The sequence below is a fragment of the Miniopterus schreibersii genome (genome assembly GCF_964146895.1).
Source record: "Miniopterus schreibersii genome assembly, chromosome: 4".
NCBI classification, from domain to species: Eukaryota; Metazoa; Chordata; class Mammalia; order Chiroptera; family Miniopteridae; genus Miniopterus; species Miniopterus schreibersii.
In genome coordinates, this window is record NC_138105.1 from 21949078 (window position 1) to 21961207 (window position 12130).

General features: G+C 51.9%; 2 protein-coding genes across 3 annotated transcripts in view; both read right to left on the reverse strand.

Moving 5' to 3' along the window:
- The window catches only part of TGFBI (transforming growth factor beta induced), a 31988-nt gene extending 21910 nt beyond the window's left edge, over nt 1-10078 (reverse strand). The window contains exons 1-2 of one of the 2 annotated variants that reach the window (XM_081137295.1): nt 9868-10078; nt 4998-5096 (exon numbers count right to left, since the gene is read on the reverse strand). In XM_081137295.1, the coding sequence (XP_080993421.1) occupies nt 4998-5096; nt 9868-10001 (233 nt within the window). In that variant the 5' untranslated portion in view covers nt 10002-10078. The remainder of the gene's footprint in view (nt 1-4997; nt 5097-9867) is intronic. The other variant, XM_081137294.1, reaches the window with a different exon arrangement.
- A 1576-nt stretch (nt 10079-11654) lies between these two features.
- Nucleotides 11655-12130, reverse strand: part of LOC308556100 (F-box/LRR-repeat protein 21) — an 89053-nt gene continuing 88577 nt past the window's right edge. Inside the window, exon 13 of the mRNA XM_081135184.1 lies at nt 11655-11743. The gene's annotated coding sequence lies outside the window, so the exon portion shown is untranslated. The remainder of the gene's footprint in view (nt 11744-12130) is intronic.

Here is a 12130-nt window from a genome sequence, read left to right on the forward strand (position 1 = left end):
TAATAGCAGGTGACTTTGAGTAGGTTGCTTAGGCTTTCTGAGCCTCAGTCTCCCCCTCTATAAATGGGCTAATAACCATACTGATCTGAGAGGGTAATTGTGAGAACTGAATGAGCTTACATAGGAAAGTCACTTAAAGGAGGCTTGATATTTACTAAGAGCTCAGTTGTTGAACTTCTTCTTTAAAAACTCCAGGCATAAACATTAAAATTGAAGTTAGGTTAATAACTTCATTGCACGTAATGCCCTACACGAGACCACTGATCAAATCACCTTGTAATAAATCTCCCATAACACATCTATATAACTCAACAGATAGGGCCTGTATTAGTTTCTCATTGTTGCTATTATAAATTATCACAATTTTAGCAGCTTACAAAAACACAAATTTATTATCTTACAACTCTGGATGTTAAAGAGTCAGAAATTGGCCTTATGAGGCTAAAATCAAAGGCTGCATTCCTTCTAGAAGCTCTAGGGAAGAATCCATTCCTTATCTTTTCCAGCTTCTAGAAGATGCCTGCATTTTTTGGCTTGTGGCCACATCACTCCACCTTCAGTTCTCATTGTCACATGTCCTTCTCTGACTCTGATCCTCCTGCCTCCCTCTTGTAGGGACCCTTATGTTTACATTGGACTCACCCAATAATCTTAGATAATCTTCCCCTCTCAAGATCCTTAACTTAATCATAGCTGCAAAGTTTCTTTTTCCTTGTAAGGGAACATGTACACAGGTTCAGAGATTAGGATATGGACATCTTAAGGGGTCATTATTCTGCCTACCACAGAGCCTTACCCCAGATGGTACATATTCAACAGAATAAAATTCCATGTCAGCTAAGCTGCCTCCCAGGAGTTTACAGAATGGGATGGAACTTCAGGAAGCTGTGCCCAACAGAGGTGTTTGGTGAACCCTGGTGTCCAGTGTGCATAAAATCTAAGCTATTTCAGAGATTTCCCATGGGTCCCAACTGGCTGGATAGGTATGAAACAGGGAAGGAGGTGCTGGTGTGGGTCTGGGGACAGCCCAGCTTCCCTAGATGGCTTCTCACCATCCTCTTTTCCTCTTGGGACCAAGGTTGTGGGATACAGGAAAGGGAGGACAAGGAGGGCTCTTCAGCTTCACTGCAATGTCCCTGGCTGCCCCGCCAGAATGAGAGCTGCTGGAAACAGCCCTGCCAGCTGATGAACAGCTCAACCATACTCCGGCTGGCTTTGTAAGAGGCAAGTTTCTAAGCTTTAATGCAGCGCTGAAGAAGTACTAATATTTCAGCCCCTGGGCAAAGCACCACTTGCTCCTAGAGAAAGGGGAGTGTCCTGCCAGATCATCTTGGCTCTGGAGAAGGGCTATTAAGCTTGTGAAATGCGTTGTTTATGAAACAACTTCAAGACTTTTGGAATGGACAGCTGCCACTCCAGCCTGCCAGCTCCCGCTGGCCTCCTGGTGCCACATTTATGATGTCTGAGCTCCTGCGACGACTACTACAGTTCATGATGTCAACTCCAACTTGGCTGTTAACTAGGCCTCCCTCTCACTGGGGTTTGCACAAAGGAGGCCTGTGGAGAGGCAGCAAGGCTTCCTGACCACAATTTCCTGCACCATCGCTCAAGCTGCTGCATATAAAAATTTTATGGTTGCTGATCAGACTGGGGCCTAAAATCAGGGTGGGATGCCGTCTCCCTTTGTCTGATTAGCTATTGTATTACGCTGGTACTCTTTAGTATCTGAAATAAAAGCTAACTTAAATTTCCAAGTAATAAAATTCACTCAAGTCGCTTAAATAGAGGCCCACTGGTAACCGTTTCCTGTAATAAAATCCATATGCTGGCTTGACAAATAGTACCAAAGACTCCGGTTCTTCTCTTTCAGGAAATGAAGAAAAGTTATTGTCTGAGGACAATGTAGTGTCTCCTAAAATGACTGCTAAGTGTAGCTAGTCCCCTCCTTCCCTCCATGCAGGTGGCTCCAGGCTCCTGGGTCTCTGTGTAACCGGACACTACAAAGTCTTCACCCCCCACCTCAGCCCCTGTGCTTGGTGTCGCTGGTCTGCTTTGGAGTTCAAGTTTTCCTTGGTGACCTGTGCTGTCCCCTTCCCTGTGACACTTTGCACCCTTTCACCCCAATTACATTTCTGCTCCAGCTTCTTCCCTGGAGTCTTGCTGAGCAAGTCCCCACTGCCCAAGCTGGCCCCTGGCTGAGACAGTCCTCTGTTCCATCCACCCCCATGTTTCCCATTTCCCAGTCTGGTCCTCACCTAAATACATGTACTGAGGGGCCCATTTTCACCAGGATGACATCAACTCCAGCCAGCACAGCTCTCTCCGCTTCCCTTCCTGACCACCCATGGCACTTAATTCCTGGGGGTCAGCTGGCAGCTCTGACGTGAGTCTCCATCCTAGATACACCCCCAAATGGCAAGGCTGCCCTTTCTCAGCTCTCTGACGATGGAAATGAGTTCAACCGCTTCCCCTTTCCCTCCCTGGGTTCACCAGACCTCTGCCAGCTCAGCTCCACCTTCCTGACATGCACATAATGTTCCAGGAAGGGACCCTCTTGCCCCAGATCATGAAGTTTTATATCAACTCATGGCTTTCTATCGTCATTTCCTCTTCTGAAGCTGCCCAAAGCAATGGCCACACTGAAGAGTTGAATGTGCATATCGTCCCCTCTGGCTCTGTAAGGCCAGGTTGATGGCTGGGCCCTGGCACCGGGCTCCGCTTGACTCCACCATACACCTCGCTTTCGGCACCCACCCCACCCATCTATTCCCTTTCCCAGTGCCCAGGGCGCCCTCCACTCGCTGGTGTAAGGGGGCTGAGCCAACACGTGGCCACGCGCTCAAAGCCTAACCGGTTGGAGGGGAAGGCTGGGGCACCAGGACATCGCCAGCACAAGGCTGTGCTGCCAGTGCCTTGTCCTGGCACACAGGTAGAGGACACAGGCACAAGAGCCAGTGAGCCAAGGCGACTCACAGCGGTATCAGCCTGGGAACCGCCGGGAAACGTTACCCGTCTACTGTTAACTACTTAGGCAAATGCCTCAGCACAGGGCCACCTGAAATACCGGGGCCAATGCCACCCCGCCGCAAGCTGGACATCACAGTGGGTCCCATTTTTAGGGAAACCGGTCCTAACACAAAGGTAGAGTTCTTTGACACCCAGGGCTCTGACATGTGGAAGATGCTTTGGTCACCTTTCAAGAAGCAATTATATGGGCCTGGCTCTGTGTTTGAGTAATAACTGTTTATTTAAGCAGAGAATGTATGCACATGGAAAAACCAGAGTACTCAAGGTGTTTTTTGTTTTGTTTTTTAAACTTGAGCACCAAGAAAGGATCTGTGGTCCAGAATTTGTATAATCTCTTCTTGTCCTTAGTAGCAAGAATTATCCCTGGGTGTTTGTTCACTGAACCCGGGAGGTGTGTCCCCTTAGCTCACTCGGCCCTCAGCTTTGAAGGTGGGCTTGGTCAAGCGGGGAGCCAGCTGTCAGGACCTGCCCTACAGGCTCCAGGGAGCTGCTGGCTTCTCCCCAGCTCTGCCATGGTCCCTAATTTCCCTCGATTCATACGAGGATGGACAACTGAATAACATAATAAGCACCATAGTTGGGGTATTTATTTCCATGCACAATTTAAAGAAAGAACATTTTCCTGTCCTTCAGTTGGTTATAAAACTGGAGGAAGTATCTGCTCAAAAGCAATGTCACAAGCAATATTTTTAAAATTCCCCAACATGGGAAGGTGTTCAAGATAGTAGCTTAGAGTCAGTCTCTTAATCTTCCTATTATGCAGACAAGAGGAGGGTCAGGCCCTCGCAAGTGGCTCAGGAGGTTTCACACAGCACATCTTCCTGTCTGTAGGAAAGAGCCAGCTTTGAGATCTGTTGACGGTTGGCGCCAAAACAGATTAGGTTTCCACGGAATTCTGTTAGAACATGCACGCCACCCTGTTTCCACCCGGCAGCAGGTGGCCGGGGTGAATGCCACCTCCCTGCACGCTGACAGAGGCACCAACAAGCCCCACTGTAACCACACTGTTCCACACCCCGCTGGCACTTTCACTTCTGTTTGCGTGGCCTAGATCTGCAAGCTCTAGGGGTAATAAGATTAGCAGGTAGCCTTTCACGTGCATGATTTCATTCAATCCTCATTATAATCCCATAAGGTCATCCTATTGTTATTTCCATTCTACAAATGAGGTAACTGAGGGCTCCAAGGTGAAGCAACTTGCCCAGGGACATGCCAAAGGGTTTGAATTAGGGAGTCTGAGCCTATGTTCTTAATGTGCTATGCTGCCCTAGCCAGTTTAGCTCAGTTGTTAGAGCATCGGCCCAAGGACTGCAGGCCTTGGGTTCGATTCCAGTCAAGGCCACATCCCTCTGTTACAGGCTCGATCCCCAGCCCCAGCTGGGGCGTGGGTGCAGGCAGGAGGCAACCAATTGATATCTCTTTCCCACATCGATGTTTCTTTCTCTCCCCCCCTTCTATTCTCTCTGAAAAGCAATGGAAAAAATATCCTCCAGTAAGGATTAAAACAAAACCCAAAACTCCGTGCTGACTCATAATGTGTATATTTCTAGGCACTCTAAGTCTCTCCGGGGTGTTTACCTTAGGACTACAGAGCAGGAGTGGCATGGAAGTTCACCACAGGCTGGTGGCCTCTCCATAATGATAATATTTATATCATTCAGTGAGGATTAAGAAACTCACATGCACACACGTACGCCATGTTTCATGCTTCTTGTAATCTCAAATCAGCCCTGAAAAATGTATACAAGTCTTATCAGGAGCCTTAAAAATGCAAAAAACCCCCGGCCAGCTTACTAAAACTGCCACTCCCAAGCACTTGGTTCCCTGACACGTTCGCACACGCCTCTTCCCGGCTCCATAGGCAGCCTGGCCTCGGAAGGCTGGCCCGGGTCTCAGGGTACCTGCAGCTGGCGGACACGAAGCCCAGCCACCTTGGTGGCCGGTGGTCTTGGGTGGTTACAGATACTCACGTGGATTTGCCACAGATTTTCCTCTGGTACCACTGCTTGCAGTTGGTGAAATACTTTTTGTTGGTGCCGATGAGCTTCTGCACAGCACACACATTGGGGCTGCAAAGAAAGCAGCAGTGTTAGCAAGATGGTCCGCACTTCACCCCCCTCCATGCCTCCCCACCCCGTGGGCCCTCCTGGCTCAGCAGAACATTTTAGATACAGAGAAGACACAGTCACTTCAGTCTCGGTACCAGGGGGTGGCCTGGGGCAGACACTAATCCTCCTGACCTAGATTTCCATCAGCCTCTGAGAAGTTTCCCTCCAAATTAAAAACTGCCAGATTATATCACACACGGCCATAACTTCTTCATGCAAGTATCCTTCTTTGACATGGACATTTGGTGAGTGGAAGTAAAAGCATCTTAAAAGTTTTAGATTGCATGTTACCAGTTGAGATAGGTAGCTAAGAAAAGTCCTGTGTTTGCTAAGTAAATAAAGCAACTTCCTGAGAATCCCTCAGTCTTTCTTTGCATCTCTGCCCCACACTGAGCTGTGCTCTAACCTGGGATCCCAGTGCACATCAGCACTCCTGGTCCAGGTCCCCACACCTCCCAGGCAGCTCCACTCACAGACATATTCTGAGTCCTTAGGCCAGCTCCTGGTTCTCAAACACAACCTATCCAAGTGCCACCCTGGAAACTAGAAGGTATGGCTGGCTGCTGTTAGGACCTTGGTAAGAGACGTTCTCCCACTGAACTTTCAGTCATTCATACTTAGGCCCCAGCTTGAGTCCCACTTCTCCCAGAAAGCCTTCTTCCGGTACCCCAGGTGACACTCTTCTGTCCACCTCTGGCCTGGGACACAGCCCTTGTTTGACCCTGGGTACCAAACAGAATCCTATACCTGACCAGGATGTGTATGTCTGCTCTCTTCAACTACCTTCCAAAGAGCCCTAAGGGCAGGAGCTCTGCCTTGTTCTAGATGGGGCCTAGCGCCAGGCCAGGGTGAAGGAGCAGCTTGGAATGAACTTGAAAGAACAGAATGAAAATACTGCCCTCAAGACCACCCAGTTCAGAAGGATCCTCAGGAACTCTGAGGAAAAGTCATGGGCAAATGCCCTGGGGTTCTGCTGAGAAGCCTTCTTTGCCAGAGCCATGCGGTTCTGCTTTTGTGTATTTCATCCTAGTGGACCAAGTCCTGACCCAAACCATGCCCAGGCCACGTGGTGGCAGGACCTTCATTAGGCTCCTGGGCAAAGGAGGTAGCTGTGGCTGCGTGGTGAGCGCTGGGAGGGCGTCTTCCTGAGCTGGAGGCAGGCAGCTCATCTGGCTGACTCACAAGTCAGAGGACAGCAAAGGGAAGAGGCTGGGGCTGTCACACCACCTCTGTGCCCAGAGAAGGCCAGGTAGCATTCTCTCATGTCAATTCTTCTGTTACTTTAAAATGTAATCAAAAGGCATCATTTGATGTGCTTGGTATTTTTTAGGAAGGCACTGATAATGCAGTGAGACCTATACCTGCCATCCCATCACACGGGCTCCCAGAACTTGGTGAGTTCTCAGATACCCACAGCCAGGTTACTGGGTGACAGAACATGTGACCCTTTATTTCTCTGCCCATGTGGCTGTCACTCTCGTCCAGTTTGTGGTTCAGTAGGCAAAGGTGAGTGGGTCAAGGAGGCACAGTAAATATTACTGAGTTGATGTAAGAACCTCAGGGCCAGAGAAGTTAAGGCTGGAGAGGAAACCACGGGCTGGCAGGGAAGAGAGCCCACGTCCCTTAGTCCAGACTGGGTTTGGCCAAATGTTCCCAGCTCCCAGAGGATTCTGACAAGCCACCTTGCTTCTGTTTGCTGTCTGGGACTCACAGGTTATGACAGTCCCCAAATAACCCCTGGAGAGTTCCTGCTGGCCACACTCCAGCCCTAGGTGTACAAACTCACAAGTTATTTTATCTGACCAAGCAGGAAACAATTACTGGCGAATTCCCTGCAACATTCCATAGGCATTTGGCAAATCTTCATCAAGTCTCCTATGGATATGGCTCCAACATTTCTCCAAGGAATGAGTTTCCACTGCTGCTGCTGGGGCAGAGGCTGGGGGTCACTGTGACCCGCCCCCCCTCTCACATGAGGGTAAGAGGGGTAGACTGTGCACATAGGAAATTGATGCTGAAGTTTAATCAAAATGAGCAAGCCACTCCGGGCCTTCTGCCTCAGGCACAGCATCTCTGCTGTTCAACTTGGACTTGAAAATCAAGTGCTTCAGGAAATTCAGTCCAGTTTTGGCTCGTGGTTTGGAAGTGTTACTGCATTTTTACTTCTCTTTCAGTATTATTTTTTCCTTCCCTATACTGACACAGATACAGCCGGGAGTTAAGAGACCATGTGGTAGTCACTACTCTCCCAACAGCTTTCTGTGCTTGGACTAAGTCATCCCATCTCACTAAGCTGCAGTTTCTCCATCTGTAAAATGGGAACATGAACAGTAGGTGCAAAAGTGGTGATGGGTAACCCAGGGCTGCACACCAGCAAGGCACCCTCATTACTTCTTCATTCCAATCTTGGAGCACACTGTAGTTCCTTAAGGTAGCAAAAAGGTGTTTCTTCCCTTTTCACCGGTTTTCACTTTGAATGAAGGGCTGGAACTTGAACAAGGTTATCCATTTTGCACAGGGTGCCACACCCATGTGCCAGGCAGGCAGCCCTATGGTATTTTCAGGAACAGTTAGATCAGAGTAAACTCGATTGTGCCTGCAACCATTTTGTCGCATGGTTGTGACAAAAAAGCCTGTGCATTCAGACTTTACTGGGATAGGGGGTGCACATGTGACTTCCCAGACCATTCTGCCCATCACAGATCACTACAGGCCTTTCTAACTGCGCTGCAAGAAGCTAATCAAGAGGGTTAGCCTGGCCTGGCTGGTGTGGCTCAGCTGGTTGGAGCAGCATCCCATACACCCCAAGGTGGTGGGTTCGATTCCCAGTCAGGGCAAGCGTGGGAGGCAACCAATTGATGTTTCTCTTTCACATCAATGTTTCTCCCCGCCCCCCTTCTACTCTCTCTAAAAATCAATGGAAAAAAAATATCCTCGAGTGAGGATATTTTTTTAACAACAACAACAGCAAAAAAGGACTCAGCCTGTAGGAGTATTGGGGGTAGGGAGGTGAAGAGGAAGTTGATCTAATATCTGAAATTCATATTAAAGAGCATTTGCATTAAAAACAAACAGACCATTTTTTCTGGCTGGTTAGTGTCTCTTCTGTGCTCTGAAGGGAAGGAGGTTTGCTATAGAGACGGTTCTTGGTGGAGCCCTAACGACACCTCTGGGGAAGTTCCACTGTGGTGTGCACAGACACTGTGCTAGGTGACAGTGCCACAGGGTACACTATAGGGGTCTTCTCCTTAGTGGCTAAGACAGAGGAACACAAACCTCCCAGGCAGATACTATAACACGCTTCATTTGCAAGAAAGGCAGAGGGGACAAGGGTGAGCTGGGCAGAGACAATGAAAATGCCAGTTGCTCACAGTTTGACTTTTATGACTCACATCCCCCTCATCTTTTGCCCCTGTACCAGCCTCAGCCAAAGGTGATTCTCCCACTTCCCTAAAGACCCCAGGCCATCCTGGTGCTCTCCTCTTTCTGGGAGGGGACTGAGCCTGGCTGGCCTGGCTTGATTTCACACTGCACAGCCGCCAGACTCACTCCCAGCAGTCTCTCTCCCTGTGGCCCTGGGCACCTGAAAGGCCAAGTAAGTGCATAAGGCCACAGACAGAGGTAACAAGGAAACTACACCCAACCCCAGAGCAGTCCTGCGGTGGGAGCCAAAGCTTTGTAAAGTTCTATGAAATCAATTCTAATCACCCCCCACAGTGAGTTTTGACCTGACTACAGATCTCCCTAGTCACGTGGTGGACTGGACACTACCTGGGTGCAAATGCCTGGGCAGCTACACAATGACTCTATGCACATATAGTTTTACCTCTTATTTGTGAAAAAGCAGTTGTGCAACCAGGCAGGCTGGAAGCTGCAGCAAAGCCTGGCCGTGTGTGAACAGGACAGCCTCGTTAGGGGTGTAGAAATATTGGCCACCTCTGCCTGGGTTTGCCAAGGTCTTTACCAGGTCAGACCCTCTGCGTGGGTTTGCCTTCTAAGGCCAACACATCTTCTTATGCAGATATGTCCCTAAAGAATATCTGCAATGATAATGTTCCAAATTTACAAACCGAGCTGTTGTTTTAAGAGATTCCAATCCTGGCCCCAGTGTATACTGCAGGACCATGGGAAAGTGGTGTGTCCCTTCTGGACTCCGTTTCCCCATCTGTACAATGTGTGCGAGGCCATGGAATTCTGTTGCTCTTCATCTGGCAGGGGAGGAGATGCCACACCGCCTTTACTGCCCTGGCTGTGCCCAGAGAGCGCTGTCTGGTGCCAGGCGGTGGTGGGCACAGGGCCAGGCCAGGTGAGCAGGAATCCGGGGACACAAGCTGGAGCTTCCAGCTTGTGTGTCCCAGTGTCACGTCTGGGGGTGCTGGACAAGGACCTGGCTGAACTAGAACATGTGTACTGTTGGGTGGGCTTCCTCTTTGCCCTGGCCAACTTCCCACGGTGATTCTGGGCACAACTGCCAACTCCCCTTTTCTCCTATGTGCTGGGAGGAGAAGCTGAAAGCCGGGGTGGGGGGTCTCACGCTCTTGGCCTGAGTGTGGGGACGCGCCCCCACCCCCTTCCCCTACAAAGCTTCCTCGTCCCCTCCATCGTGCCCTCCCTCTCTCCGCTTCTCGCAGGGCTGGTCCCTCCGCGGGGGCGCCCGAGCCGAGCCGGCTTTGTCCCGGCGCCCCCGCCGGTCCCTCGGCCGCCCCTCCGCCCCCCGCGGCGGCCGTCTTACCCGTGCTGCCGGCCCCGGAGCCGGCTGTGCTGCAGCACCAGCTGGTAGGGCGACCTGGCGGGGCCCGCGCGGGGGGCGGCGGGGCCGAGGGCCAGCGCCAGGGCGAGGGGCAGCAGCCGCGCGAGGAGCGCCATGGAGCCGGGGACGTGGCGCGGGAGCGACGGCGAGCGGACGGCGCGGCCGGGGCGGTGCGGGCGCCGGGGCCGCGCCGGGCTAATAAGCGGGCGGCGAGGGGCGGGGAGGCCCGGCGGGCGGGCGGGCGGGCGGAGGGCGGAGGCGGGCGCCCCGGTGCCTCCCCGCCCCCGCCCGGCGTGAGGCTCCCTCGCCCTCCCCAACCGCCAACCCGCACCAGGGTACAGGTCCTGGGAAAGCAGGAGCTGGGGCGGGGGGCAGCCGTGCCCAGGCTCTCCGCACACCTCGCTCCCTCCCGAGCCTGCAGCACCCCGAAATCAGAGATCCTTCAGGGGCCCGGCCCGCGTGGCTCAGCGCTTGAGCATCGATGGAGGATCCAGGAGATCGCTGTTCGATTCCCGGTCAGGGCACATGCCAGGGTTGTGGGCTCGATCCTCAGTGGGGGGCGTGCAGGAGGCAGCCGATCAATGACAACTCTCTCATCATTGATGTTTCTCTCCCCCTCTCCCTCTCCCTTCCTCTCTCTGAAAATCAATAAAGATATATTTAAAAAAAAATCCTTCAGGGTCTTGAGGCTACAAAACACTGCCAAGGCGATGCTGAGCCCCACAATACCATCCCCAGCAGACTTGCCTCTGCGTCCCAGGCGCACCCCTCTCCCCAACGAGCTTGCTAATGGAAAGATAGGTAAGGAGTAAGTCTTATGATGGACAGAAGCCCTTAGAATGTGGGGCAGGTTTTGCCAGACTGGCTTGAAGCTGTTCTTGGAAACCCTGGAGAAGGTGGGGTCTGTCACCTTGGTACCTGCTTCTCTCTTTCAATAAATACCTGTGCAGCACGGCAGCCAAATGGAAGCTTCAAGATTTCTGCCCTGGAGGAGCTCAGAGCAAGTAAACAAATAGTCACATGGAGGGAGGATTCACCCAGGCACCTATTAATCACCCACCAGGTAGGAGATTACCTGCTCTGCTGGCCTGGGGGAGACAAAGGTGGATGAGTGGATGGGATCCTCCAGAGATCTGCAGGCCACCCAACAATTTGCCCTGGAGAGGGGCAGCTGGGGCCTTGGGAGCTTCAAGGAGGCACAGACCCTGGCAGGAGGTGATAACCGCTTTTAGGCCTGAAGGGTGAGGTGTTAGCCACGCAAAATGAGGCGTGCATTCGGGGACTCAAGTCTTCAGTCAGCTGAGGCCCGGGTGGTGGAGTCAAGGGTAAAGGGAAGCCGTGCTGCAGGGTCTAGACCCAAGCTGAGCCCTGCAGGTGACAGAGAAGCAGGCAAGCGATGCCATCAGTGTCAGGCAGACCCTGAGAGAATCAAGTAATAAAATAAGATAAGGCAAGACTGGAGGCAGGAAGCTCAGTGACTAGGAGGGGACTGTGTGAGCTTGACCCGTGGTAGCAGAGGTGGGCATGAAGACAGGCGACAAACCTGAGAGGTGTCTTGCTCGGGGTAACGGACTCAGCAGAACTTGGAGGCTGTACGTAGGGTGTGGAGGAGGAGTCACGGATCACTAAGGTGCTGCGGGCGCGGCATCTTGGTAGATGGCGGTACCATTTTTACGGGAGGGACACGGAGGGGTGCCGGTCCGCCAGGAGAGGGTAAGTGGTTTGGACGCGCTGAGTTCGATGTGCTTGTGATTCACCCAGGTGGTGGGCAGCTGGATATAAGGATCTGGAGCTCGAGCCGGAGATCTGGGGTAAAGAATCAGCTGTGGGCGAGTCTTGGGCCTGGAAGAAGCCGAGGCTGTGGGAGTGGATGAATTCTTTGGGGTGGGCATGTGGAGCAAGAGGTGAGTGGCCCGGCCGGGCGTGGCTCAGCGGTTGAGCATTGACCTAGGATCCAGGAGATCGGGGTTCGATTCCCGGTCAGGGCACATGCCCAGGTTGTGGGCTAGGGAGCCGATCAATGACTCTATCATCACCGATATTTCTCTCTCTCTCTCTCTCTCTCCTTTCCTCTCTCTGAAATCAATAAAGATATGTTTTTTAAAAAAAAGAAGAAAAAAAAGAAAAAAAGAGGTGAGTGAGGCCAGGTGATGGAAAGGAGGTGTGGCAGAGAGCAGCCACCAAGGAGGTGAAAGAGTGCTGACGGGAGAGCAGGAGGAAATGGGGAGTGTGGGGCCCCAGAAGG